The sequence below is a fragment of the Nelumbo nucifera genome, chromosome 2 (genome assembly GCF_055504915.1).
Source record: "Nelumbo nucifera cultivar China Antique chromosome 2, China Antique-T2T, whole genome shotgun sequence".
NCBI lineage: Eukaryota > Viridiplantae > Streptophyta > Magnoliopsida > Proteales > Nelumbonaceae > Nelumbo > Nelumbo nucifera.
In genome coordinates, this window is record NC_142650.1 from 19,926,876 (window position 1) to 19,952,006 (window position 25,131).

The following is a 25,131-nucleotide window of genomic DNA, read 5'->3' on the forward strand; positions in this document are numbered from 1 at the left end:
AGAATGCTAACTTAGGCATCAGAGAGTCCCCGTCAGGAAAATACCCCCGGGTCCTCTGATTCAGTTCTCGCAGGTCCCTCAGCTCCCGCCGCCTACAAAGGGGAGGAAATCACCTCACGCGGAGGGTAGTCGGGTTGCACTACACCAGGGAGCTCCACCATCCTCTGAGTTGCAGGCCGCCTAGGAGCAAGTCAAGTGACGAGTCCACCAGGCAGTTCGCCACCAGGGAGTTCACCACTAGGCAGTTCGCCACCAGGCAGTTCGCCACCAGGCAGCTCGCCACCAGGCAGTTCGCCACCAGGGAGTTCGCCACAGGCAGTTCGCCACCAAGCAGTTCGCCACCAAGCAGCTCGCCACCAGGCAGTTTGCCACCAGGCAGTTTGCCACCAGGCAGTTCGTCACCAAGTAGCTCTCCACCAAGGAGCTCACCACCGGGCGGTTCGCCACCACGTAGCTCATCACCAAGGCACGTCACCAACGGGTCAAACAACGAGGTACTTAGCCAAAAAATTTATACATCACAAAAAATTGGTACGTGACCAGAAATGGTTACATCAATTGGCGCCGTTTGTGGGAACACGCTACAAAAAGCTAAGTTCTCATCTTACCAAAGTTAAGTCCTTACTTTTTAGAAATTGAATCTATCACTCTATAGTTTACATTTTTTATGAACTCAAGGACTATGCAGGGAGCTAACAAACTAAGTAGCTCTACCAACCTTACTTTCAATTCAGATAATGCCTCATCAGTCCTCTCCGCAAGGTCCCCCCTACAAAGATGAGCTCTTCGTGGCTTCCGTGAGAGTTGACGGCCAACAGACTACATAGGCGCCCTTACCGGTCGAGCCTTCCAAGGCTCCCGTGTGAGCTGACGGCCTAAAGTTAGTAGTGCTGCCCCCGAAGGTCGAGCTCCTAGTAGCTTCTTGTAGGAGTGGGTGACCGGCATTACAAAGTTGATGCAGCACAATCATAGCTCGACACCTCACAGGCAAAGCCTACGGGCCACATTACTGCTTAAGACCCGGTCGCCTCTCCGGCACGGGCAAAGTCAAAAAAGAGTAGACTACGAGTCACTCCCAAAGCCTACGGGCCCCATTACTGCTTAAGACCCGGTCGCCTCTCCGGCACGGGCAAAAGTCAAAGAAGAGTAGACTACAAGTCACTCCCAAAGCCTACGGGCCACTATTGCTAAATATCCAGTCGCCTCCTCAGTAGGAGCAAAATCAGCAAAAGTGAACTATAAATCGCCCCAGAGCCTAAAGGCTACACTACTGAACTGGCGGAGACCCCCTCGCCACATACAGGCAACTCCCGAAGCCTAAGGAATTGGATCGGCACTTACTAACTCATCAACTTACGGGCCAAAATAAATCTACTCCCTTCGCTGAGTTACTCTCAGCTCGGGAGTGGGGGGCAATTGATGAGGGTAGATTTGGCCCTCTAGTGAAATTGTGACACCTGCCACCTCATGCCAACCAAGTGTAGCCTCTTGACCATAGGCAGCTCGCCATAGGCAACTCGCCATAAGCAGCTTGCCATGGGCAGCTCGCCATAAGCATCTTGCCATGGGCAGCTCGCCATAGGCAACTCGCCATAAGCAGCTTGCTACAGGCAGCTCGCCATAGGCAACTTGCCATAGGCAGCTCGCCATAAGCAGCTCGCCATAGGCAACTTGCCACAGGCAGCTCGCCACAGGCAGCTCGCCACAGGCAGCTCGCCACAGGCAGCTCGCCATAGGCAGCTCACCCTAGGCAACTCGCCATAAGCAGCTTGCCATAGGCAGCTCGCCATAAGCAGCTCGCCATAGGCAACTTGCCATAGGCAGCTCACCATAGGCAACTTGCCACAGGCAGCTCGCCACTAAGCAGCTCGAGCTCACCACAGGCAGCTCGCCATAGGCAGCTCGCCACAGGCAGCTCGCCACATGCAGCTCGCCACAGGCAGATCGCCATAGGCAGCTCGCCACAGGCAGCTCGCCACATGCAGCTCGCCACAGGCAGATCGCCATAGGCAGCTCACCCTTAGCCTAGCAACTTAGACAACTCGGCATTGCATAGGCAGCTCACCCTTAGCCTAGCAACTTAGACAACTCGGCATTGCATAGGCAGCTCGCCACTAAGCAGTTCGTCCCCAAGTATTGCAGGAAGATCTCCTGCCTAACAACCTAGCCCAGACACCGACCCGCCGACTAACACAGGCGCCGACCTGACAACCTGGCCCAAACACTGACCCGCCGACTGAAGCAAGCGCCGCCCTGACAACCTGGCCCAGGCGCCGACCTAGCCGCCTGACACAAGCGCCAGCCTGACGACCTCAAGGAGTTCAGCACCGTACCCCGGTTCTGACGAGATGTGACGAGTCTTACCGTTTGGAGGCTTTTGACCCACCTAACCCGCGAGGACTCCGGTATATAAAGACCTCACCCCCCAAAGGGGAAGAAGAGGAAAAAGGATGGTAACCCCTGCTCTCTAGCTCTCTCATTTCTCTCCAAGCTCTCTGTAATCAGAATGCTAACTTAGGCATCGGAGAGTCCTCACCGGGAAAATATCCCCGAGTCCTCTGATTCAGTTCTCGTAGGTTCCTCAGCTCCCGCCGCCTACAAAGGGGAGGAAATCACCTCACGCGGAAGGTGGTCGGGTTGCACTACACCAGGGAGCTCCACCATCCTCTGAGTTGCAGGCCGCCTAGGAGCAAGTCAAGTGACGAGTCCACCAGGCAGTTCGCCACCAGGGAGTTCACCACCAAGCAGCTCGCCACCAGGCAGCTCGCCACCAGGCAGTTCGCCACCAGGCAGTTGGCCACCAGGGAGTTCGCCACAGGCAGTTTGCCACCAGGCAGTTCGCCACCAGGCAGCTCGTCACCAAGTAGCTCTCCACCAGGGAGCTCGCCACCGGGCAGTTCACCACCAAGTAGCTCATCACAAAGGCACGTCACCACCAGGTCAAACAACGAGGTACTTAGCCAAAAAATTTATACATCACAAAAAATTGGTACGTGACCAGAAACGGTTACATCAGAACTTTTTCTAGTAGCTCTTGATGAAGCTCAAAATCATGTTTTACCGAAGCAAGGAGCTGATTTTACATGGAACGATTTCAGAAAGCACCCAATACTATCTAAGCAAAACAAGTTTTTAATCGACAACAGATAGGAAGAACTATCACGAATGGAGAGATTTGAAAACAAGCTATAACAGTTGAAAACTTGTATTTCAAAAATAGAATGAGGTGGGTTGGATCTATCACATAAAAGAGAAAATGTTTGGAGCCAATAAAAAACTGGGCGCCAAAGAGGAATAACAACTCTCACTCTCTGAGTTGGGATAAGGCCGAAGATGAGGTCTCTAGGCTGACTAGAATGGAAGAGATTCTTGGTGGCAAAAATCAATGGTGCAATGGCTAAAGAGGGTGATAAAAACACAACTTTTTCCCACAAAATAATCTACAAGAATTTCTCTTAATCAATGAGTCTCTAAAAGCTTACTTTTCTGAGTAAGATCTATTGAGTTTCTTGAAATAAAGTCTATTCCCCGAAGGAGTATGGTGGTACGAGAACTAGTAACCTAATTGATTTGAATAAGACTGCTACGCAAGTGGTGGCACAAATATGGCAATGATGACTCTGAATGGGCAGTAGCTACCCGTTCGAATTCGTATGGCATTAGCGTGTGGAATGGGGTAATGAAATTCAAAAAATTGTTTTTAAAGGTGAGGTTGGAAAAGCCCTAAAAGGTTCTATTCTGGAAAGATCCTTGGTGCAGCTCTGAACCCCTTGAAGAAGCTTTTCCAGAATTATTTAGTTCTGCTATAAATTGGGAAAGCTCAGTTTCTGATTCTCATGAGATCCTGGGCAATCAACCCAATCTGGGACCTAGGTTTTGAAGAAATTTCCAGTATCGGGAAGCTAAAAGGTTGTTGCTTCTGTGGATCAATTAACCAGAATTTAACGAAGACCAGCGTTTTCTGATGAAATAACAAATAAGATGTAATATGTTTTATGCACAAATAATTTCTCAACATTACAGGAAGATAAGAAAATGTTTATTTATATTTAATAGAAGTAAAAACTTGACAGAGTCGCAGTCTCAGACCTGATAACTGACCGCATGTACTCTGCTCCCTTTCTTTACAATTCCATTTACCATTACACTGATTTTCTTTGTACAGTCATTTCTTACAAAGGCAGATCATCCATTGATCACCCACCTTTGACCTCCATATCCTAAAAACATGGAACCTAACAATCCTCTCTTCGTCATTGTCAAATTACAGTGTGCGGAATATACAACTGGGGGGAAGAGAGGGTGACAAGAAGCAAAAAATCTTATTTCAGCAGCCCTAGATTATTTTTATTTACACATTTATAGCCTAGTAATTTAAATGTGCTACGTCTCTGATACTCCGCTCTGCAGAAGATAAAAAACTCGGGTTCATGAATCCCATCATGACCATTGGCCTTGTTATCTGTACAAACTACAAAGGTGTTCTTTTCCCTTCTCCAATAGAGAATCAAGAAGTTGAGACCCCCATGCGTCTTTCTGCAAGCAACAGTGTGGTGCATAAACAGTATATGAAATAATCACTCTGAGTAACAATTCAAAGGTACAACGTGATTCTTACCTCCAGCTGTTATAAGCTTTTCAACACGGGCAACGATATGTTTACCATATGTGTATCGCTTCAGGGCATTCAAATGGACCTTAATACGAGAGAGAATCAACTCGCGGCTCTGGTCATCACAGGTCTCAAGGACCTTCTGGACAACGTAGTTTGCAAATGGATCTTTCATCATGGCCTGCCAGTTTCCATTTTCAGTCTCCATTATTCAGAATTGAAAAATAGGTGGACGTATGGAAAAAATGCAAATTCAATAGTTAAATTTTCATATGCTGTAATAAAAGCCATCACTAAGAACTGCTAGACAGACCTGAAGTCTGAGGAGGCAGATAAAAGAACATAAAATGTGATCAAATTAATATTTGGGCATTGCAGAGTAACCCAAATTCATTTCATGGATGAGTTGTGTGGTGCTCAAGAAATTAGGGTAGGGGATTGAAAGAGGCATTCACACACACAGATAGCATTATTTACTGTCCTGAGTGTTTCTTCGCTGTCACATGTGTATTTTCGCAAATCCCAGTACCTGGGACTTTGTTAACACATATCTTTTTTATTTTTTGAAAAGTTAAAATGTAATAAGCTTCTAGGTATCAAAATGTATGTAGATTCATCACCAAACTTGTCAACAAACTTGGAATCTAAAATGCACAAGTTTTGTAATACAAACCTGCAAAGGTTCATTCTCATCTGTTGAACCAAGCATCTCATTCACTAGAAGTTGACGTTCTTCAGGACCACCAAAAGTCAAGCACTTCTCCACAACATTGGAAGCAAATTTCTGCTGACTCATCTTTACTATCTGTCCTGCAAGCTTGCTAATTATAGCAGATCGTTCATGTGGTTTACCATGTTGCAGCACATGCTGAAAAAGCAAACAATAGCAACATCAGGGAACACAAGAGAATTGTATGGTGGGAAATAAAACAAAGAGAAGGATTATCATATCAAGACAATGGAGACAAAATGAGCAACGTCTTTAGAAATTAAGGAATAAGATACACCTGATATGAAGACTAATTTTGCATAAACATCATTTTTGTAGTGGGTGAACACCCAAATGGAGTAAGATACACTTGACAATATATCTTTCCCTTTTATTTCTTCCCCATTTTCATATATAATTTAGGGCTGCAAACATATAGGATTGAATTGGATATAAGTAGATCCAAATGTTTTTTTTGGCAAGTAGATCCAAATTTGATTCATTTATATTCAGATTCAAATAAAATCTTATCCATCAGATTCTAGTCAAATTTGGATTGCACTTGGATATTGAATAGTATTAATAAATTAAACTCAAAATGATCAAACCTGGAATCTATGACTAAAAATAACTTTGATATTGTATGTCATGAAAAAATTGAATTGAAAATAACTTGTTTGAAACTAGAATCTATGACTCCTTTTTTTTATCAGTAACAGAAACATTTCATTAATTATGATTTACAAGAATATACAACTTTGAAGATAATCCAATGGAGCAGAGCACCAGCTATCTCCCCTAATACATATATTACAATTCAGCCCAAGGTTCAAAGTATCAATACACCCCAATGGCGCAAGGGGTGAATCGACGGTTTGAACCTTGCACCACTTATTTTTTTAGTTTTTTTTTCAGAAACATGTCAGTGGGCAGGTCTTAGGCCTGTCTACCCCTTGAAATAGGCCAAAACCCCAAAACAACCCTTATTTTATGTATCAGTGACCCATCGATACAATACATATTGGCCAACACATGACAGTTTTGAACCTTGATTCAGCCCAGTAACTCCCCCGCCCACAAATCCTCTCAAATTTTAAATTTATTCCTAGAACAAACATCATATCTTAAAAGATTAGAGAATATAAGAAGGATACCATGAATAGATTTGTAGTATTGAGCGAGAGTCCAGCATCCCATCCAATTTTCTTTATCTCATGAATGCTTACCACCACTTTGTGACACAAGTTTGCTTTCTCAATTAGCAGTTTCCATTGTCATTTCCCTAGCAAATCCACATTCTTATTGTCCGCATTCTCGATCCCCAATCGACCTTGTTCCTTCCTACTGCACACCTTTTCTCACTTAATCAAGTGATCTCTTTTACTCTCCCTTGAGTCCATAGAAAATCCCCTGTTACCTTTTCTATTCTTTTCACTACCGATTGAGGCATTTTAAACACTGACATTTAGTAAACTGGAAGATTACCTAGCATCACATTATAAGAGTTACCCTTCCACCCAATGAGATGTACTTTCTCTTTGGGAAAATCTATGACACTGGAAAGGCATGGTACCAGAAGAACTTTGACCAACCAAAGCACCCCTGTGAATTTTAATGAATACCACCTCATTGATCACCTCTTCTATGATACCAGTTGTTTAGCTATAAGTTTTTCAGGTATCATGTCTTTCCGGTATCATAGTCGAACCCTTTCTCTTAAGACCACCAGCCTCTTAGCAAACCTTTCCAACACCGCTTCCCAAAACATATTAGACCAAGGATTGGCACCTAAAGGGAGGCTAAACAATTCATTGGCCAAGACGTTGAACACACCCCAAGAATTCATCAATTAAGTCAATTTCTTCCTTCTCCATGATTACTCTCACTACCGCACTTTTCCTCCAAATTTACCTTCAAATTTAAGAGTTTTTCAAAAAGCTCAACCACCATTCTCAAGCTATTCAGCCCCAAATCATTATCACTGTCCCTAAAAATGATAATACCATTCGTAAACTGTGAGTGACCATGACAATGTTCCTTCCCACTCTCCAACCTTTGAACATTTGCATTCTATTCATTCTGGAGAAACAGAAACTATGGATCCCCTTGGCACTAGACCTATATAAGCTTCAAAGAAAAGTAGTGGATTTAGGAAAAAGACAATATTCAATTATTGAGAAGTGAATTTAGGAAAAAGACAATATTCAAACCAACTTCACTGATAAATAAATAAATTTTAAGCATATGCATTTAAATTGGACCAGATCCGGTCAGATAGGGGTTGATCCATATTACATATCGATCCAATTACAAAAAGTAGTGGAACAATACGTCTGATACAGGATGTTGCATCTTTGGGTGCCGACACACCTGTTTATATGTGTTTTCAGGAACTCCTTTTTTTATTAAATAATATATACAATTATACTTAAAAATGAAATTGAAAAAAAAAGGTGCATCAGTTAAAGTACCGATACACCTCTGCTGATACAAAGAGGTGTATCAATACTTTGAACCATGCATGAGAGTGGGCCTCAGTGTAATGGTTAGGTTGCTCCACTAAGACCCATGTGACCAGGGTTCAAATCTTGGAAACAGCCTCTCTGCGTATCATGGGTAAGGCTGTGTACATCTTCCTCCCCAGACCCCACGTTGGCAGGAGCCTCTTGCATGGGCTGCCCATTTAGATATAGTTTACAGCCTAATAATTTGACATTATTCAAGGGAGAGAAATTGAGCTAACACACCAAGTCACCAACATGACAGATTATGAACAAAGAGTTTTAAAAAACATGTAAAAGTCAACCAGAGCATCAAATTTAACTTCTCCATTGCTTAAAGTCCCATTGACCAGTGAACATGAAAAAGTAGGTTCAACCATGATACCAGAACATGATGCCAAACAAACTTATAACTCAACCGACTGGTGTCATGGTAACTAATCAACTAGTATTCATCAATTGGTCAAAGCTATTCCAGTATACCCATGAAAAGCATAAAGTTTGGTAAGAAATATACAGACCTGAACAACATAATTCCCATATTGATCTTGTGCCAGTGTACAAACAGATTGCAGGATTTCTTCCATGATGATCCGTTGTGTATCAGCATCATCACAGTGCTCAAGGACCCTCTACAAGCACAAAGGGAATATCTTCAGAGAATGAAATAAAAAGATCTACTTTAAAAGAATGGGAAATGTATATGACATTATACCTGAATGACACGACAACCATATGGATGGGTAGAGAGTGACACAACTTGTCCATAGAAGGCTGAGATAATAAACTGAATCCTATCTTGAGGGACACATTCAATACACTTCTGAATAACATGGTTACCATTTTGATCACGGACACATTTCATGACTGAACCATCAAGTTCTTGCACCATCTGAGTCTGTTGATCCACATCAACCACCTCTAATGCCTGTAAAATTATACCAGCACTTAAACAACATATGCAAAGCGAAAACAGAAGAACACTATGAACTTGCAGGAAATGGATTTTTATTAGTAAATCACATAAAGAGAATATCAAATGCAACTCTGTAGAATACTTGAAACCATTGGCAGTAATGTCTGACATAAAGATTTTATCCACCATCACTGAAATTAGCAGCCAATGGAGTCAAAAGGCTGCAGGTCTAAAAAAGAAGTAAAGGGCCAACTGGCATTACATGCATGCCCAAGCCCAAGCCCATACCCATATCTATGGTCCTATCCAAAACCACAATCATAAAATTAAGAATGCAAGATGTTTAACATTACATTACCTACCTAAAGTAATGCAATTGGGAGAGAAATAAACAGATTAAAGGTTTCACATATTCAACCATTGAGTGCTTGAATATTTATACATGTTATGTTTGATTTCATTTCTACATTTTCACTCAGAATATGTTTTATATGTTATGTTTATGTATTTCAATGTGAGCCAATAGACTTTTTAAAACATTTAATTTATTTTAAAATTCAAGTATGCAATTTTCTGAACTAACTGGTGAATGACCCCATACTAAGTACGGGGAATCATAATGTTAAATTTACATTATGGAATCAATGTAAATTGATAACTAGTGAACTAACTAGTGAATGAATAAAAGTGCTTTTATACAAAGTACTTTCGTAAAAGTACTTTTATTGAAGTGCTTTCATAAAAGTACTTTCCAAAAAATTACTTTTATAATAGTGCTTTCATAAAAGTACTTTTGTAAAAATATACTTTCGTAAAAGTACTTTTCATAAAATTACTTTTATAAAAGTGCTTTCATAAAAGTACTTCCATAAAAGTACTTTCATAAAAGTGCTTTTATGCCAGCTTCAATTTTGACCGGTTTCAAATTGGACAAGGATTTGGCCTCATGATCGGATTATTGGGAATTTGGTTTAGGTCCGATTCAAACCGATAAGAATATGGACCAATTTATTTTCGATTGGCCCAATTCAATAATTATAACGGACCGCCCAAATCCAATTTGATAAGGTTTGGATCGGATTGGATCCAATCCAAAACCGGTCCATTGACACCCTTACCAGCGGCCAATGTCTGTCGAGGTGAGTTTCCACGGTAGTCCGCTAGTAAACATCTATGGTAGCAGTTTTGTAGGCAGAGTTTCCTCAGAATGAAAATAAGCAAGATGGGGCATGGTTATTTTTCATGCTACAAGCTACCTCATTTTTTGTGCTATGGGCTGATTTTCCATTCTAAAAAGAATGTGGCCCATGGCAAGAATTTTGTAACCAAACACTAATGTTATTCATTCCTGCTCATTCTTGACCTGAATGAGAAAGAATTAAAAGAATGAGGCCTAAAGCAGTGAACCATACATGGTTAAATGTAAAGTTACATTAATGGAGAAGTACCTCAAAAACAAGAGAATTTAAATTAAGTAGGAATAGTATAGAATATATGCATTGTAAATTTAATAATAATAATAATAATAGGAGAAGAAATTATGGTATACTTACAATTGAAGACCAATAGATAACTCAATATAACTTCGTGTTACTTTGGTTCTATAATCCATAACAAGGGATTGAGGAAGGTGTTGCCTATAGAATTAGAGCAGGATGGTAAAAATGGAATGGCACATATGTAGTCTTATGTCATAGGAGAATATACTACTTAAGCTAAAAGAAAAATTTTATAAACAGTTGTAAAGCCAACAATGTTGTATGGAGCAAAATGTTGGCAGTGGATGACATGGTGAGAAGATGGGGAGTGGTGGCACGTGGCAGCCTCTTCCATTTTGAAGACTAGGATTCAAGAGCCATGGGTTCCCTCAAGAAGCAACAGAATCAAGATGAGTTTTGATGGCAGCTCACTTGGCAATCCAGGACCTTCAAGCATTGGGGGAGTCTCTATGGATGAACATGGGACGGTGGTGGCTCTTTTCTCAAGCCTTATAGGATATGGAGACTCTCTTCGAGCAGAAATCCCAGCTATACTGCAAGAATTAAGACTGGCCAAGCCTCCAAGCAACTAAATTTAAGGCATGTGGAGGTTGAAGGGGATTCCATGTTGGTGGTGGGATGGACAAATAATAATAGCCAAGGGATCTGGACATACAGGCAGATTTTGAGAGAGATTAGGGTGTTAGCAAGGGAGTAAAGGCATCTTTTAGATGGATTAACAGATCTGCAAATGGGATGGCTGACTCACTTGCCAAACAAGGGGTCTTGAAGGAGCATTTGTTTTGGGCTTCTTTATTGATCGGGTCTTATTCTGGCTCTTTCGTTACTGATCAAAAAAAATATGTTAGGCATCAGAAAAGTAACATGTTCAAAAAGTAGATGTGGCAGAAATGCAAATATTGATCTGGATGAGTAGGAAAACTAAAAAATGAACTTATTCAAACAAACCCAAAAATAACTCCATAGGTGATAAAATGAGGGAGAGTAAGATGGTTTGATCACATGCAAAGAACATCATTAACAGAAACAGTAAGAAGTGACCTGTAGTAGGAAAGGCTAATAATTTAACAATGGATATGCCATTGAACAGAACAGAACGGTCAAACAGGATTCATGCAGCCAACCCCATATACTTGGGACACAGCATAGATGATGATCATGGAAAATCAGTGCAACATTATTACTGATTTTCAAAAGAAACAATACTGTAACAGTAGAAGAAAGTTAAAGATTGGCAACAAATCGCTACAAATACAGATACTGTAGCACAGAGTTCCCAAAATACAAGATAATGTTTTGATATGAAGATTGTGTAAACTTCAAGAAAGCAGATTGTGGAGCAAAGACAGCGACTTCAGGTAAAATGTGAAAGCATATAAAGAAAGCCAAAGCTTAAAGAAGTACCTTCTGAATCACCCTACATCCATACATTTGAAGACTAAGAGGCAAAACATGACCAGTAAGCTGACTAGCTAACTCTTTTCTCTGACTCTCTGTACCATGTTCAAAAAACTGCAATTTCAAACAAAACAACGTAAGAGACAAGTTGAATTGTTTGGTAGCAAATATGATTGATTTCACACATGACAAATTATATACCTTCTGTATGACATAATTTCCAAAGACATCCGTCATCAAGTTGCGAGCTTGAGGAATGATCTCTGGAAATATCTTGTTCTTTTCTTCCTCTGAAGCAGTTTCTAGTTTCTGCTGAATAAAGCGGCTACCATACTGATCAGCACTACATTGAAAGAAAAAGATGAATCAGTTCACATTTCTACTATCACCAATAAAGAATAGTAAATCAACACTACATTCTCACAGAAACATGAGAATAGTAAATCACCAATAAAGAATCATCAATTCATACCTGAATTCAACAACATGACCAACAATTTCTGAAAGTTCAAAAGACCTGGTCTTGTTGTTCTTAAACTCTTCCAAGAGGGATGATGCAGAACTTTCCTCCGCATTTCTACTATCATCTGAATGCCAAGATCCTATAGACCCCCCTACTGAACTTCTTGTCATGGAGGGCAAACGTGACATACGCTCATTCTGCCGGATAGGACTTCCGGCTCCAAGTGAACTAAGTCCAACACCAACCAATGGATTTCCTGGATATGGCAACCCAAGACCAAACCCAGGATTCCCATAGTACCCATGATTTAAACCATCAGATTTACCCAAGAATGGAATGCCATACTGTTGTTTCTGTTGAGCAATCAGTGCCTCAAGATATGCTTTCTGAAACCCAAGCAAGTCTGCCTGAGAAGTGCCCAAGAAATTCCTTCCCAAAGAAGCATCATTCAATGCACTTGCAGTTTGTGCTGCAAGATCAGTAGTTCTTTGCAAGTATTGTAAGTAGAGTGGGTCCATGGCTGGCAACTGATTGCCAGATCCTAGTTGATTCCTACTTCTATTCAGACTTGGTCCTTCTATGTCTCCAGCTAAAGGTGCACCTGGATCCAAAACACATATCAGGAATATGTTATTCAACCAAGATCCTGTATGAAACAAAGCTATCAATGAAAGAAAGAAAGCTAAAGAAATTATCAAGAAAGAAACAAATTACCTGCATCAAAATGATTGTTCGTCACTGAGTTCATCCTTTGACTGATGGAATAGCCATGAGGGATATATCCAACAAAATCATTATTGGGCAAATCTTTATTCTGATAATGAACACTGGATCCTTCTATGCTTGCAGATCCTGAAGAATGCAAATTTGTGTGCAAACTAGCAGAAGAGAATGTTCTTTTTGGCAAGTTGTCGTGTCCATTAAAACCCATCTTAGAAACATTAGGGTCAGTTACAGTTGCATTCTTTGCTAGATCTTTGTACATGGTAGGAAGAGCTAGTGTTTCAGCCTCAGATTTGTCCATGAATTGATGCTTTAGGCCTTGATTAAGACCATTCGGCATATCATACCGGAAACCAGTCTTACTATCAAACTCTTGTTGTAGCTGTGGCTGTACACAACTATCTTCATCTAGAAGTCTATTCGTTGATAGGTTTAAGCCAGAAAATGCAGCTGCAATATCAGCACGATCACCACCAGCAGAGAGAAGACCATTTGAGGCATTTGAACCAACAATATTTTTCTTACCCCCTACAGGGGGGAGACCAGGACCAGGCAACCTCCCAACCAGCTGAGCATCAGGGGTTGTACTTCGTGACAGAGAAGAGCCCAGAGCAGAGGCAAAAGACTGAGAAAGAGATGAACCAAAGCTCTGAACTCTACCCAAACCAGGGGAAGTTGCTCCAGAGTGTAAGCCATCTACAAATTCCACTCCATTACGTAACTGTGCCAATTGGGGATTTGACATGCCCATTGGATCCACAGTATCATCCAAAGCATTACGGCTCACAGGGCGTGAAAGATTACTAGACACAGAATTAGGCCTACTTAGTCCTTCCTGCAATGAAATTGATTTAACATTAGCACAAACAAAGTTATTACAGAGAAATGCAAAATCTAAACCTCCAAAACATCTACTTTAAGGAGGTGTTTGGTACAGTGGCATTGTGTTGCTGTTGCATTTTGGGTTGATCAATACAAATTTGTGAGATAGAGATTTTTCTTCTTGAAATATTTTGAGAACATTTTGAGTTGATCAAAACAAACTGTTATTTCTATCTAAAATGTCAAATTTGATGTTTCTCACACATGCATTTTTCTGGTTGAAAATGGCACTCATACATATTTCTCACAAATTTGTATTGATCAACCCAAAATGCAAGTATGCAACAGCAACACAACACCACTGTACCAAACACCCCCTAAGTGGTTTTGCAGGTACTGCACATCATGCTTTCTGAACAGCAATAACATAGAAAAACTTGCATGCATCAATACATTAGGTCTACTTAGTCCTTCCTGGCGATGAAGTTGATTTAAAATTACCACATACAAAATCATTAAGGATAAATGAAAAATCTAAAACTCCAAAACTACTTTAAGTGGTTTTGCTGCACATAATGCTTTCTGAACCACATTAACACAGAAAACCTTTACATGCATCAATACATTCAATAATAGGATCTTTAAGAATACTGTTACAGAGCAGAAGCAGGGTATTGATGCATGTAAAGAAAGAATGGGGTAGAAAGAAAGAAATACTGTAAAAGTTTGAACCAAAATACTGCTACTTCAGTTCCCTACCCTTTACTCCCTTTCAGGCAACAAAGAAATAGTAATTTCTTCCGTTTTCATTAATAATTCGTAGGATTTGGGATTGAGGAGAGGGTTAAGGGAGTCGGAAATGGAGATGGTGGATGAACTTGTTGCTCTCTTAGGGTTGGTTTATTTGGACCAGTCTTGTTTGGATAGCAGAATTTGGAAACCCTCCCCCTCTGGTATCTTCACTTTTGCTTCTTTTTATAATGTCCTTCAGTCCTCTAACCTTGCAGGGAATTTTCCAACAAAGCAGGTTTGGTGTAGTCATACCTCCAAAAATCCGGGCTTTTTGCTGGGAGGTTGCACTCCAAAAAATCAATACTCTGGAGTTGTTGCAAAGAAAAAGGCCAAACTTTTGCCTTTCACCCCATGTTTGTAGCCTCTACTTGGGTTCTGGTTAGACAATCACACACCTTTTAATATCTTGTCCTTTTGTGTCTTTTATTTGGTCTTGCTTCTCTTCTCTCTTTGGTTGCAAGTGGACCCCTCCCCCGGATGTGGTAAGCCTTTTTGACCCAAACTTTTACAGGCAACCGAAGAAGCGGGGTAGAAGCATGTGGAGAGCTACAAGAGCAGTTGTTCTTTGGTCAATTTGGGAAGAAAGAAATAATAGGATCTTTAAGAATACTAAAAGATCCAAGGAGGAGATTGTAGAAGGAATAACTATTAAGGTTATTCACTGGTTGAAAACAAGTGAGCTGTTTAAGGACTTCTCAGCTGATGACATTTACAAAAGATGGAGTGTGGTGGCAGGTACTACATCCCTAAAGCCTGTGGTACAGGAAATGTGGGCCCCACCAACTTCCCAAAAAACATAGTTGAACTTTGATGGCAGCTCTATGGGTAATCTGGGCCCGTCGGGTATAGGGGGAGTATTTAGAGATGGGGAAGGCAGGATTATTGCCATTTTTTGGGGCCAATAGGAGAAGGAGATTCGTTAAGAGCAGAGACGATGGCTTTACTTCAAGGTGTAAGATATACCAAACATTTGGGACTACATCAAATGGAGATTGAAGGGGACTCTAAGCTGTTAATGGGGTGAATGCAGTCAGGTTGTTTGGGAGCATGGAAATATAGACAGATGATAAGGGAAATAATCAATATAACGAGGGAGATTTGTGTGTGCTTTAAGTGGACAAGAAAGTCAGCTAACGGGCTAGTGGATACCTTAGCAAAACAAGGGACTTTAAGGGTGAACATGTTTTTGGGCAGTGCTGTAATGAATATGTAACTTGGGTCAACTTCATTTTAGGAGTTGACAGATGTACCTTGTCATAGTTTTAAATTTTTAATGAAGTTACCGTTTCCAATAAAAAAAAAAAAAACTCGAAGGGACAAATAAATCAAATTGTTTCTACAACCCTTGAAATAATGCATTTTTGTCAGCTAGTGAGTTATCCAAGGTAGAAAAACATTTTCTAAATGCATGGAACCAGAAAATGGATGTCGGTGCCACTGAGTGAAAGACATTTATGAAATTAAAAGCTAGCACTCTGACCATCTGGGTGATGTTTAGTACCATGGCTGTTTCTACTTAAAATGCTGCCACATCAGCATCACCTAGGCGTTTTGAGTTCAAACATCAATTTTCTGTTTCGTTGAGACTGTTTGAGTTAAAACAATCATAAAACATTTCTGCTAGAAAAGTAAACCAGGGGTGTTGGGGAAACGTCAAATTGGTGTTTCCTCTATCAGTTGCCCATTTGAAGAAACAGTTCAATGACCTGGCTCTTAGTTGGCATCCTATGTGACTGTGTAGAGATACATTATGGTGCATCACATACTAGCAAAGATGGATTATGGATATACACCATTGAATGCTCATAAACCCTACCTCCAAAACAAAGGTTCTTTTTTTTTGGGTTCTATGCTTCTAGAACCATTAGATCTGCATCTAGATGTTAATCAATAAAAAAAAATCATCCAAAAACATTTATCTTTAATTTGATCATTGGATATCAAAATACTACTCAAAACAGTTTTTCAATGCCTAGTCAGCATAAGTACCAACAAATAAGTTTTATGTGAAAATACCTGAGTTGGCGTTTTGACATCAAATGGCAATGGTACCAAACACAACCTTGGTTAGGAAAAAACATAATTGAACATCTACTCAAACTAACTAACAGTAAAAAAGATCTAAACAATAATGAATTTGCAAAGATTAGCATGTATGTAGCAGTTTTTTTTTTTTTTGACCAGTTGCATGTTGTGACATTGTAACAATCATCCAGGCTGACGGACCCTTAAAAGGATAGGAGGTAAAACCGATATAGACATCTCGTTCTACCAAATAATTTGGAAGTGCAAACAACCAACATAGTGGAAGTACATTTAATGTGGACTGTAGAATTAACCAGAGGGATACAGTACTAGAAAATAAGAAAAGAATGAACCAAAGAAAACCCCACCACACATCTCAGCATTAAGTAGAAACTGTAGAGGTTTTTCCTCTTGATTAGTAACACTTACTATATTATATATTAATAAAAAAAGTAAGAAGCATACAGGATATCTCCTCCACAAAAGAGGAAGCGAAGAGGGGGGGGGCACCAACCTGAATGCTGAACTGACTAGAGGCTGCTATAAGTAACAATTCAAATATACAAAAGAAGCCTAAAATTGAAAACATCCCACTCTGAATTTGTGGTGGCATCTAAAACCAGACCTCCCTTACTAGAGATAACCCAAGAGCTCAACAACCACAAGCAAGTTCCCCTGGTAATACATGTGAAATCCCACAAGCAAAAGAAAAAAAGCAAAGCCAATCCTTTACCCTCACTCGCACCACCACCTCCTGCATTTCCACTTGGGGGAAATGTTCACCCTTTTTGGCCACTCTCTCTTCCTCCGGATGTTCCCTTCCTACTTTCATTCTTTTTCTAAAACAGCCAAGTATCCCATTCCCAATATGAGTATACGCGACAATACTAAAACTTTCATCTACACCAATAAGAGATTCAATGCAGATATCTCCTTCCTCCTCAACAGGGTCAGATACCCTTTGTTGATCCTCCTACCTATCCTCCAACATCTGAAAATACTTTCAGGCTCTCATATCACACCACCAAAAAAACACTATTAGCCCTCTACTAAGTTCCCATTGTTTACTTTGCAAACACACCTAGACTGTGGAGGTCTACAAGGTGCCTGCACCTCTGGCGCACCAAGCATTGTGCAAACTTTTCTATGCCTCTGGAGAACCATGCATCATGCAACAATGTATAATATATCGTTTACCAAAAGAAGTGTATAATATACGACCAAAGTTGCATTCTACCATAAACACTAAAAATAATGTTTTAAATTAACTTCTGTAATCAACTAGTAATACAAAACAAAAAAGACCACATCAATCAGGCACTGCCAACAATATTATGGAATGAATTATCAAAAATTCTTATAAACCAACAGCAGACAACATTAAAAAATAAAATGCCTATCTCCCCTCCTACCAAGGAAAAATATATAATGAATGCTAAAGTGTTTGTAAATTTAACAACAAAAAACGGAACCAAAGAGAAAAAGAACAAGTGTTGAACGCACAAAATACAGAGCCTTAAGTATGAAAACAACAAGTTTCAGAATACATTAAGCACCTGAAGCATGTCAGCAAGGCTCTTCCTCCTCGCACCCAACCCCACACCCGCCAATCCAATAAGGCCATCGGCGCCTCTTTCAAGCCATTCCGCGGAAGGTTGTCTAGCGAGGTTCCTTGGAGTGACCTTCTTCGGCTCAATGAAATCCCCTTCACCCTTCTGTACCGGAAGACCTGGCTGCAAAGAGAATAATGACTTGCTCTCGCCTTCATCAACCAAACCCTTCTTCCTTCGATCTCCAATTCCTCCAAACGACGATGTGCCAGCTTGAAACCTCTGTGCAACACGCCAATCCTCCTTCGACAACAGAGGAGGAGGAAGTCTAGGATTGATATTGTCATGGGAATAGTAGTAAGACAGATATGCCGGATGTGAACGAAGCTCTTCATCTGACAAAACTCCGTTGGTATTGGAGTTCCGATTAATCCCAGAAAGGTCAGCACCGAAATCACTAAAAAGGCCGCCTATTGCACTTAAAGATCCCTCAACCGTCGGAGGAGCGCTGCCGCTCCTGTAAATATTGAGGTCCCTCTCTCGATCAATGACATCTCTACCGCGTTGCTCTCGCAGCAAAAACTCAAGCTCCTTCCCTAAACTATCTTCTAGATTACCATTTGATCCTCTAAGACCTTCACCAAGTGTTGGCCGCGCATCTAGATTCGAGAACATCTTTAATGGACTCTCTGTGACCATCTCCAAAACCCTAATCTACCAAATACAAATACAAATCCACACAATTACAAGCCAATATGATGGGAGAAAAAAGAAAAGAAAATAAGCAGATATAATAAAATAAAGAAACCCTAATATCAGAAATAGCAAACGAACCTAAAGGGCCAAATTCCACACCCTTACGTAAATTTTCACATCAATTCTAACGGCAACATCCAGATTACTCAAACGATCCTTCAAAAAACAAAAACAACCACGACATCAGTAAAAACAGAACAAACCAGCACGAGATTGAATCAAAGTCCTGTAATTCTTAGATTTCAACTAATTTTTGAAAAAAAAAGGCTCAAATGATTGAAATTTGATAACAATTAAACAGTTATTGACACGGCTGGTTGCTATTTAAACATCCAAATCCTCAAAAAGCATGCCTCTGCTACGATTTAAAAAAGAAAAAAATCCAACATATAATTCATTAAATGCCTGTAAATTACCGGACAGAGCAAAACCAAGTGATAATTTAGAAGAGTTGATCGAGATTCCGCTGAAATTAAAAAAAGAAAAAAAAAGGCCGAACGAGGAATAAGAGATAGGAGGAGGACGTGAGAATTTTCTGAAACGATGGCGTTGGAGAGAACTAACTACTGCGACGCGTCGACGATAAGCACGAATAAAGGCATTCTGAGCCGTTGGATCGTAGGTGGATGGCCCTAGATCCCTGAAGGCGTTATTCAATGGAGAATATGGTGAAACTCTAGATTCCAACTATGATACCGGAAAGGCACGATACGTGGAAAACTGATAACTAATCAACCGGTAGCGGTATCATAATATGGTAACCAATCATCTGCTTTTCACTAAAGTTCTTCCGGTATTATACCGTTCCGGCATCATAAAAATTGCCCTAAATTAATATTTTTCCTACCTTTCCTTGTTAACGGTTACCGCCGTCGTTGAGTCTTGCTTTTTATTAACACGACACGTGGATTCTAACCTTTTGAAGTTCTGAACATATCGGTAAACCAATTATGATTTTTTACTTTTTTTCGGCTTCATGGGCTACACAACGGGAGTAGCCCAGGTTAGCATTTTGAGCTGCAAACGAGTCGAATCGGTTGGTTATATAAATACATTCAAATTTGATTCATTTATATTCAAATCGAATTTTAGCCATTGGATTTATGCTGGATTCGAATTAAATTTGAATTGCAATCGTGTATTGAAGACTTCGGGTATTGACACTGCAGTTGTATATAAATAGTAACATGTAAATAGTGAAGATGTTCTCAATGTACAATTATAGTATTACGTGGGCAGACGTGTGTAGGAGCTTGTATTGAATAGTATAAATAATTTGAATTAAAAATAATTAAAATATTAATAAAAATAAACAAAGAATAACTTTAATATTATATTTTATCAACAAAATTAATTAAAAATTATTCATATGAAACTTGAACCTATGAAAATTTAGTAAAAACACAACGTTCAAATCAAATTTACTAATAGATACAAATTACAATATAAATCTTCTGTATGTATGAACATGTGTATTTAAATTAAAATCAGATAGTGGTGAATCCATATTTGATCCCATCATAAACAGATTGAATTCAGATCATCCTTAATGGAATTAAGTTCAAACAATCGGATACCATTTACAGCCTTACAATTGGATGATACCAATTGATTGGCCATCAGTATTTTTATGAGACACTTGTTGTACTATGAGTTCGGCTTTCATCAGGGCAATGCCCGTACGAACAGCCTTTACAGTCCTGCATTAGGAATATCTCCCTACTCGTATGCTTTATTTCATGGAGAAATATTCCTAATGCAAGTTTGCAAGAGGCCATTGGAATGGTGTGAGCATGGGCTTGCCCCAGCCGAAGCCAATCTCTCTCTCTCTCTATATATAGCAATTTCTATGACACCAAAAGGGCATGACACTAGAATAACTTTAAATCAAAATATCGTAAGTAGGTCAATAATTTGGTTGGGATTCTAAGGGAACCTAGCCACATATAAATCTGATTTGATGTATTAACATGGATAAATCTATGATGTTAGAGAGCTATGATACTAAAAGTGGCTTAACCAATCAACCCCCTCGTGAATACCACACAATTGGTTACTGCTTTTGGTGATACCAATTGATTTGTTATAAATTATTTGGATTCCAAGTCTCATCATAATCGAATCCTACCTGTATACATGCATAAATATATCATAAGTAGGGCTGTAATTGGAGATTCAAATGGGATCATGGGACCCAACCACATCCAAATATGATTTGGTTTGATTATTGAACATTGAAATTTGGATCCAATCGAATATAGGGATCTTGAATCAGATTCTAATTTAATCAAAGCCCACTCTATATTTCGTTAAGATAACAAAAATTGTTATAAAAAATTAATACTTTTCACATGTATAATAAATTTATATAAATATTAAATGACATTTGGGATTAGATTTGCAACTGAACTCGAATATTAATCAGATGCATATTATAAACCCGAATCCACTTCAATTATGCAAGCATATCATCTGAATCTGAAAATAATTAGATTGGATGTTCGACTGGGTTTCGGACTTTCAAACGTCCGGTCACACACTTCGTGTTTCGGGATCCATTTGGAAAGGTTTAGGTTCAGTCTGGAAGGAGTATAAATTCAAATATATAGAGTATAATATTTGCGCATATTTATATTTCTACCCTTTTGAGCCTTATGCTGAGTTTGGAAGGAGTACAAATGTAAATATGTAGAGTGTCAATACATATAAAATAATCCAAAATATAAGGTTTTGCACTCGATATATTTTTATTTGTACTTCTTCTAAACCGAGCCTTATGCTCCATTTGAAAGAAGTACAGATATAAATATGTAAGGCGCAAAACCTTCTATTTTATATTATTTTGTATGTATTTGTAAATTACATTTTTGTATTTGTACTCCATCCAAATTGAGCCTTAGGTTCAGTATGAAAGGAGTACAAATACAAATATGTACAGTGCAAATACATACAAAATAATACAAAATACAAGGTTTTGCACTCTACAAATTTGCATTTGTACTCCTTCCAAACCGAGCCTTAATGACCATCAAAATTAACTTTTCAGATTTTTACTAAACATTATTTATAGGCTTTTCATGTGCTTCTCATCTCACAAAGCCAAAAGCCAAGACATGAAAATCCAGGCAAAGAAGAAAAATAGATCAATTATGTCCTTCAAGAATCAAAGTCAAATGGATCCATGACATCTATGATTGTTTTAAAAACAAATAGTATTGATGAGGGGTAATTTGGTCCTCCAATGATATCACGACAAGTGACATTGTAGAACAGTAGAGTGACATCTCGGCACCACGTAAGCAGACCCCATGAGCACTTTGGACACTTCACAACCACCCTGATGACCTCAGCACCACTACGGTAGGCTGAACTGCGAACAGCCAAGCAAGGCCTCAGGTTGGCATAAAAGGCAACCTGCTTCCACCCTTCTGACCCGACTTCGGTTAGCGACATGCCGAATGTGTCGAGCGACCTCCCCCTTAAGTGGGCTATCACCTTTGAATTCCTTGGGATCACGACACCACGTTAGAAGAGCCGATTATCACCTCGCCTGCTTTAGGCGGGATTGGATAAACGTTATCCGCTTACGCGGAGTCCACCTCCAGGCGTGAAACCACCTTTGAACCAGACAAGCTAGAGATCTCATACGCGTTTTGTGAGGCTCACAGCAACTCGCCTATATAAGGGCCTCACCTTCAACCTCACAAGGGACGCGTGATTTAACTCTCACAATTCTCTAGCCCTCTTGCTTTCTTACAGACACTCTGATAATCACTTTCTTGCAACTCGACCAAATGACCTACTCAGTCCGGCATCCGAGCTATTTGCCAACAGGGAGCATCAGATCGCACACCATCAATTGGCACCCTCTATGGGAACGCTACACAAAAGTCGTATTCCCACACTCTCTATTTAATCACAAGTTCAATGGCATCTTCCAACAACGTACATGCTGACGGAACAATCATAGGGGGGCAAGACTAGCACGCCATGCATATTGGCGTCCCCTCTGTCACTATCGTCTATAGGGGGCAGTTCACTCTTCCCCTGACCTTACCTGGTGTCCCTATGATGCAAAACCCTAACCACCCTCTACCCACCGTGAACACGCCTCTTCCACCAATCGAGTCCTCTGTGGTTCCCATCAGAATTGATGGTCACCGGTTCAACAAGCTAGTGCAATTTGTTCACGGGATTGACCTACAAATGAGAACGTGGGAAGGCTGTTTTGTTGCATTAGCAAGGATGTAGCAATAGTAGCAACAACAACAACAACAACACAAATAACAGTAGATCGTCGGGCAGAACGTCCATCAGAATCAGCAGCTCGGATACCATAATCAGCAACTGGACCCACCTCACCACCACGATGACCATAATCAGGTTCCTGTCATGGAATCAACACGAGTTGTGGCATCCAAGCCCACCAGCTCCATTGAGGGGTCCCAAAGGAGGCGTTATAAAACTTAATGTGGGGAAGAGCCGCATCGCTCCGAGCGACAACGAGGAGGTGGACAAGAAGGAAGAAGACAAGAAAAGGGTGAGATGGATCGCCACCTCATCAGTGCAGTCGGTGACTCGCACCTCGCCACTAGCCGCAGAAATCCTCATGGCCCCTCGGCCTAGGATTTCAAAGCCCCTAGCCTGGAGTCCTACGATGGAACCACCAACCCGGTTGACCACTTTGATAGCTTCTAGGCCTTAATGCAACTACACGAGGCCAACGATGCGAGCCTTTGAATGGCCTTCCCGACCACCTTTCGGGGCACAACACGGATGTGGTACTTGTTAGACAGTGTATGCTCTTAGCTCCAATCAGAATGATGTACATTATGACATTTATTGTAAATGAATAAAGTATGGCATTTATTGTAAATGAATAAAGTACATATTTGATTCATGTTATTATGATGTGTTTCTATGTAATACCCTTAAACTGGACACATATGAGACTCGTGTTAGTTTAGAATCTTCACAACCATTGGATAGATCTGGGGAGATTTATCTTGCCAAGGCTGACACTGATGTGCCGCCAAGTTGGTTGGGGTGGCTTGTCTCAGCTGCCAAGGTGAGTCCTGAGGTACATGCAGTGTGGGTTTTCTTGAAACCCTGAACCGGACCAGAATTCCAGTATTACCCTAAACCTTGGAGATAGATGGGCAAAACTGGAATGTTACACTTGACCCCTAGACTCGATTATGATACTACACTAGGTGTTGGATTGGGCTGTCTTTGATATGCCAATCAGTGAGATCCTTAGAGGGGGTCAAAACCTAGGTATGATGGGACAGTCCGAGAATTCATCTGAGTGGGTGATCATAGTGACAGGATCAACCCCTTTGTCAGATAAAGTGAATGATCGGAGATGCACTCTCTTTGATGGAAACCTAAACTGCCGGCAGTTGATTTCAACCGTTGAAATTTGTTTTGCAAAATATATTTATATAGAGATATACATATATATTATGGTTTCAAAATGTTCGCAAAAGGTTTTAATTCCTAGCATCCATGTGACTAGAGAGTGCAGCACTGTACCTTGCAGTCGAGGGATAAGTCCTCTCTTGTCGGGCAATGTTTGATCATTATGGGCTGAGAGGTTAAGTGTAAGACCATTGAGGGTAATACCTGATGGGTTAATCTTGCATCTGCCCACAGTCCTTGGGTTTTTATAAGATGGATTGACCCAATGACCATTTAGTGTAAATGTTGGGCCCATTAAGAGCCCATGGTGATGGGCTCAGGGGTTCACTAACTCCTACAGAGAATTCGATCAGGCCTTGTAACAGAGGTTGGGCTGAATCCATGTGATTGATGTGTATATCAATGTTTGATTCCCACACCATACAAGGATAACCAACTAGGCAGCAAATTGAGGGGATAGTGAGCACATAGACTTAATGGGCCTAAAGCCCAATTTGAATAAGATTAATTAAAAGAGGGTAGTTATGGGATTTAGATCGGCAGATAGGATAAGGGACTATCCCTATCCACTCAAAGAGTCTAGATCCAAATAAAGATTTGGATCAGAAAACTCTTAATTTGATTAGGAAGACTGATTTTTATCTACACATAAAATAAGGGATTATGCTTATCTCTTAAAGAGAGTTCAGATCCAAATAAAAGATTTGGATTAGGAAACTCCTAATGGGATTACGAGATGCTCTCTTTAAAGGCTATAAATAGAGGAGCAGGGTGAACTTCCAGAACACAATACTCAGTTCGCAGATTACACAGAGAGAAGAATCTGCAGTTTGATTGCTCCTGTCTTTTGCTCTTCCTTGCTTTTGCCGCCCCTGTCAGTTCGATCTCCACCTGTGGGAGTGATCAAGAAAGGTTCTTGATATTACCTTTTGGTAGAAAAGGTA

At 40.3% G+C, this 25,131-nt stretch overlaps 1 protein-coding gene across 5 annotated transcripts; it reads right to left on the reverse strand.

Moving 5' to 3' along the window:
• Positions 1-4,028: 4,028 nt before the first annotated feature.
• LOC104595076 (pumilio homolog 4-like) lies at positions 4,029-19,385 on the reverse strand. Of its 5 annotated transcripts, none has more exons than XM_010255655.3 (12): positions 19,183-19,385; positions 18,845-18,922; positions 18,017-18,724; positions 12,813-13,656; positions 12,108-12,699; positions 11,837-11,978; positions 11,642-11,749; positions 8,538-8,750; positions 8,344-8,454; positions 5,286-5,480; positions 4,619-4,793; positions 4,029-4,536 (listed from the first exon to the last, which is right to left on the reverse strand). In XM_010255655.3, the coding sequence occupies exons 3-12, from the start codon at positions 18,707-18,709 to the stop codon at positions 4,508-4,510; spliced, it is 3,102 nt and encodes a 1,033-aa protein (XP_010253957.1). In that variant the 5' UTR covers positions 18,710-18,724; positions 18,845-18,922; positions 19,183-19,385; the 3' UTR covers positions 4,029-4,507. The 5 variants fall into 5 exon arrangements, with proteins under 5 accessions (XP_010253957.1, XP_088754259.1, XP_088754257.1 ...); XM_088898133.1 differs by having other exon boundaries at positions 18,017-18,719; positions 18,866-18,922; positions 19,183-19,347; XM_088898131.1 differs by having other exon boundaries at positions 18,866-18,922; positions 19,183-19,347.
• Positions 19,386-25,131: the final 5,746 nt, after the last annotated feature.

What these genes read in the sequence shown, in the direction of transcription:
- LOC104595076 (XM_010255655.3), bottom strand. Translation starts at nt 18,709, where the DNA reads ATGGTCACAGAGAGTCCATTAAAGATGTTCTCGAATCTAGATGCGCGG. An exon ending in GATGTAGGGTGATTCAGAAG is followed by an intron (nt 8,751 to 11,641) that starts GTACTTCTTTAA and finishes ATAATTTTACAG; the next exon opens with GCATTAGAGGTGGTTGATGT. An exon ending in ATGAGAATGAACCTTTGCAG is followed by an intron (nt 4,794 to 5,285) that starts GTTTGTATTACA and finishes GGAAACTGGCAG; the next exon opens with GCCATGATGAAAGATCCATT.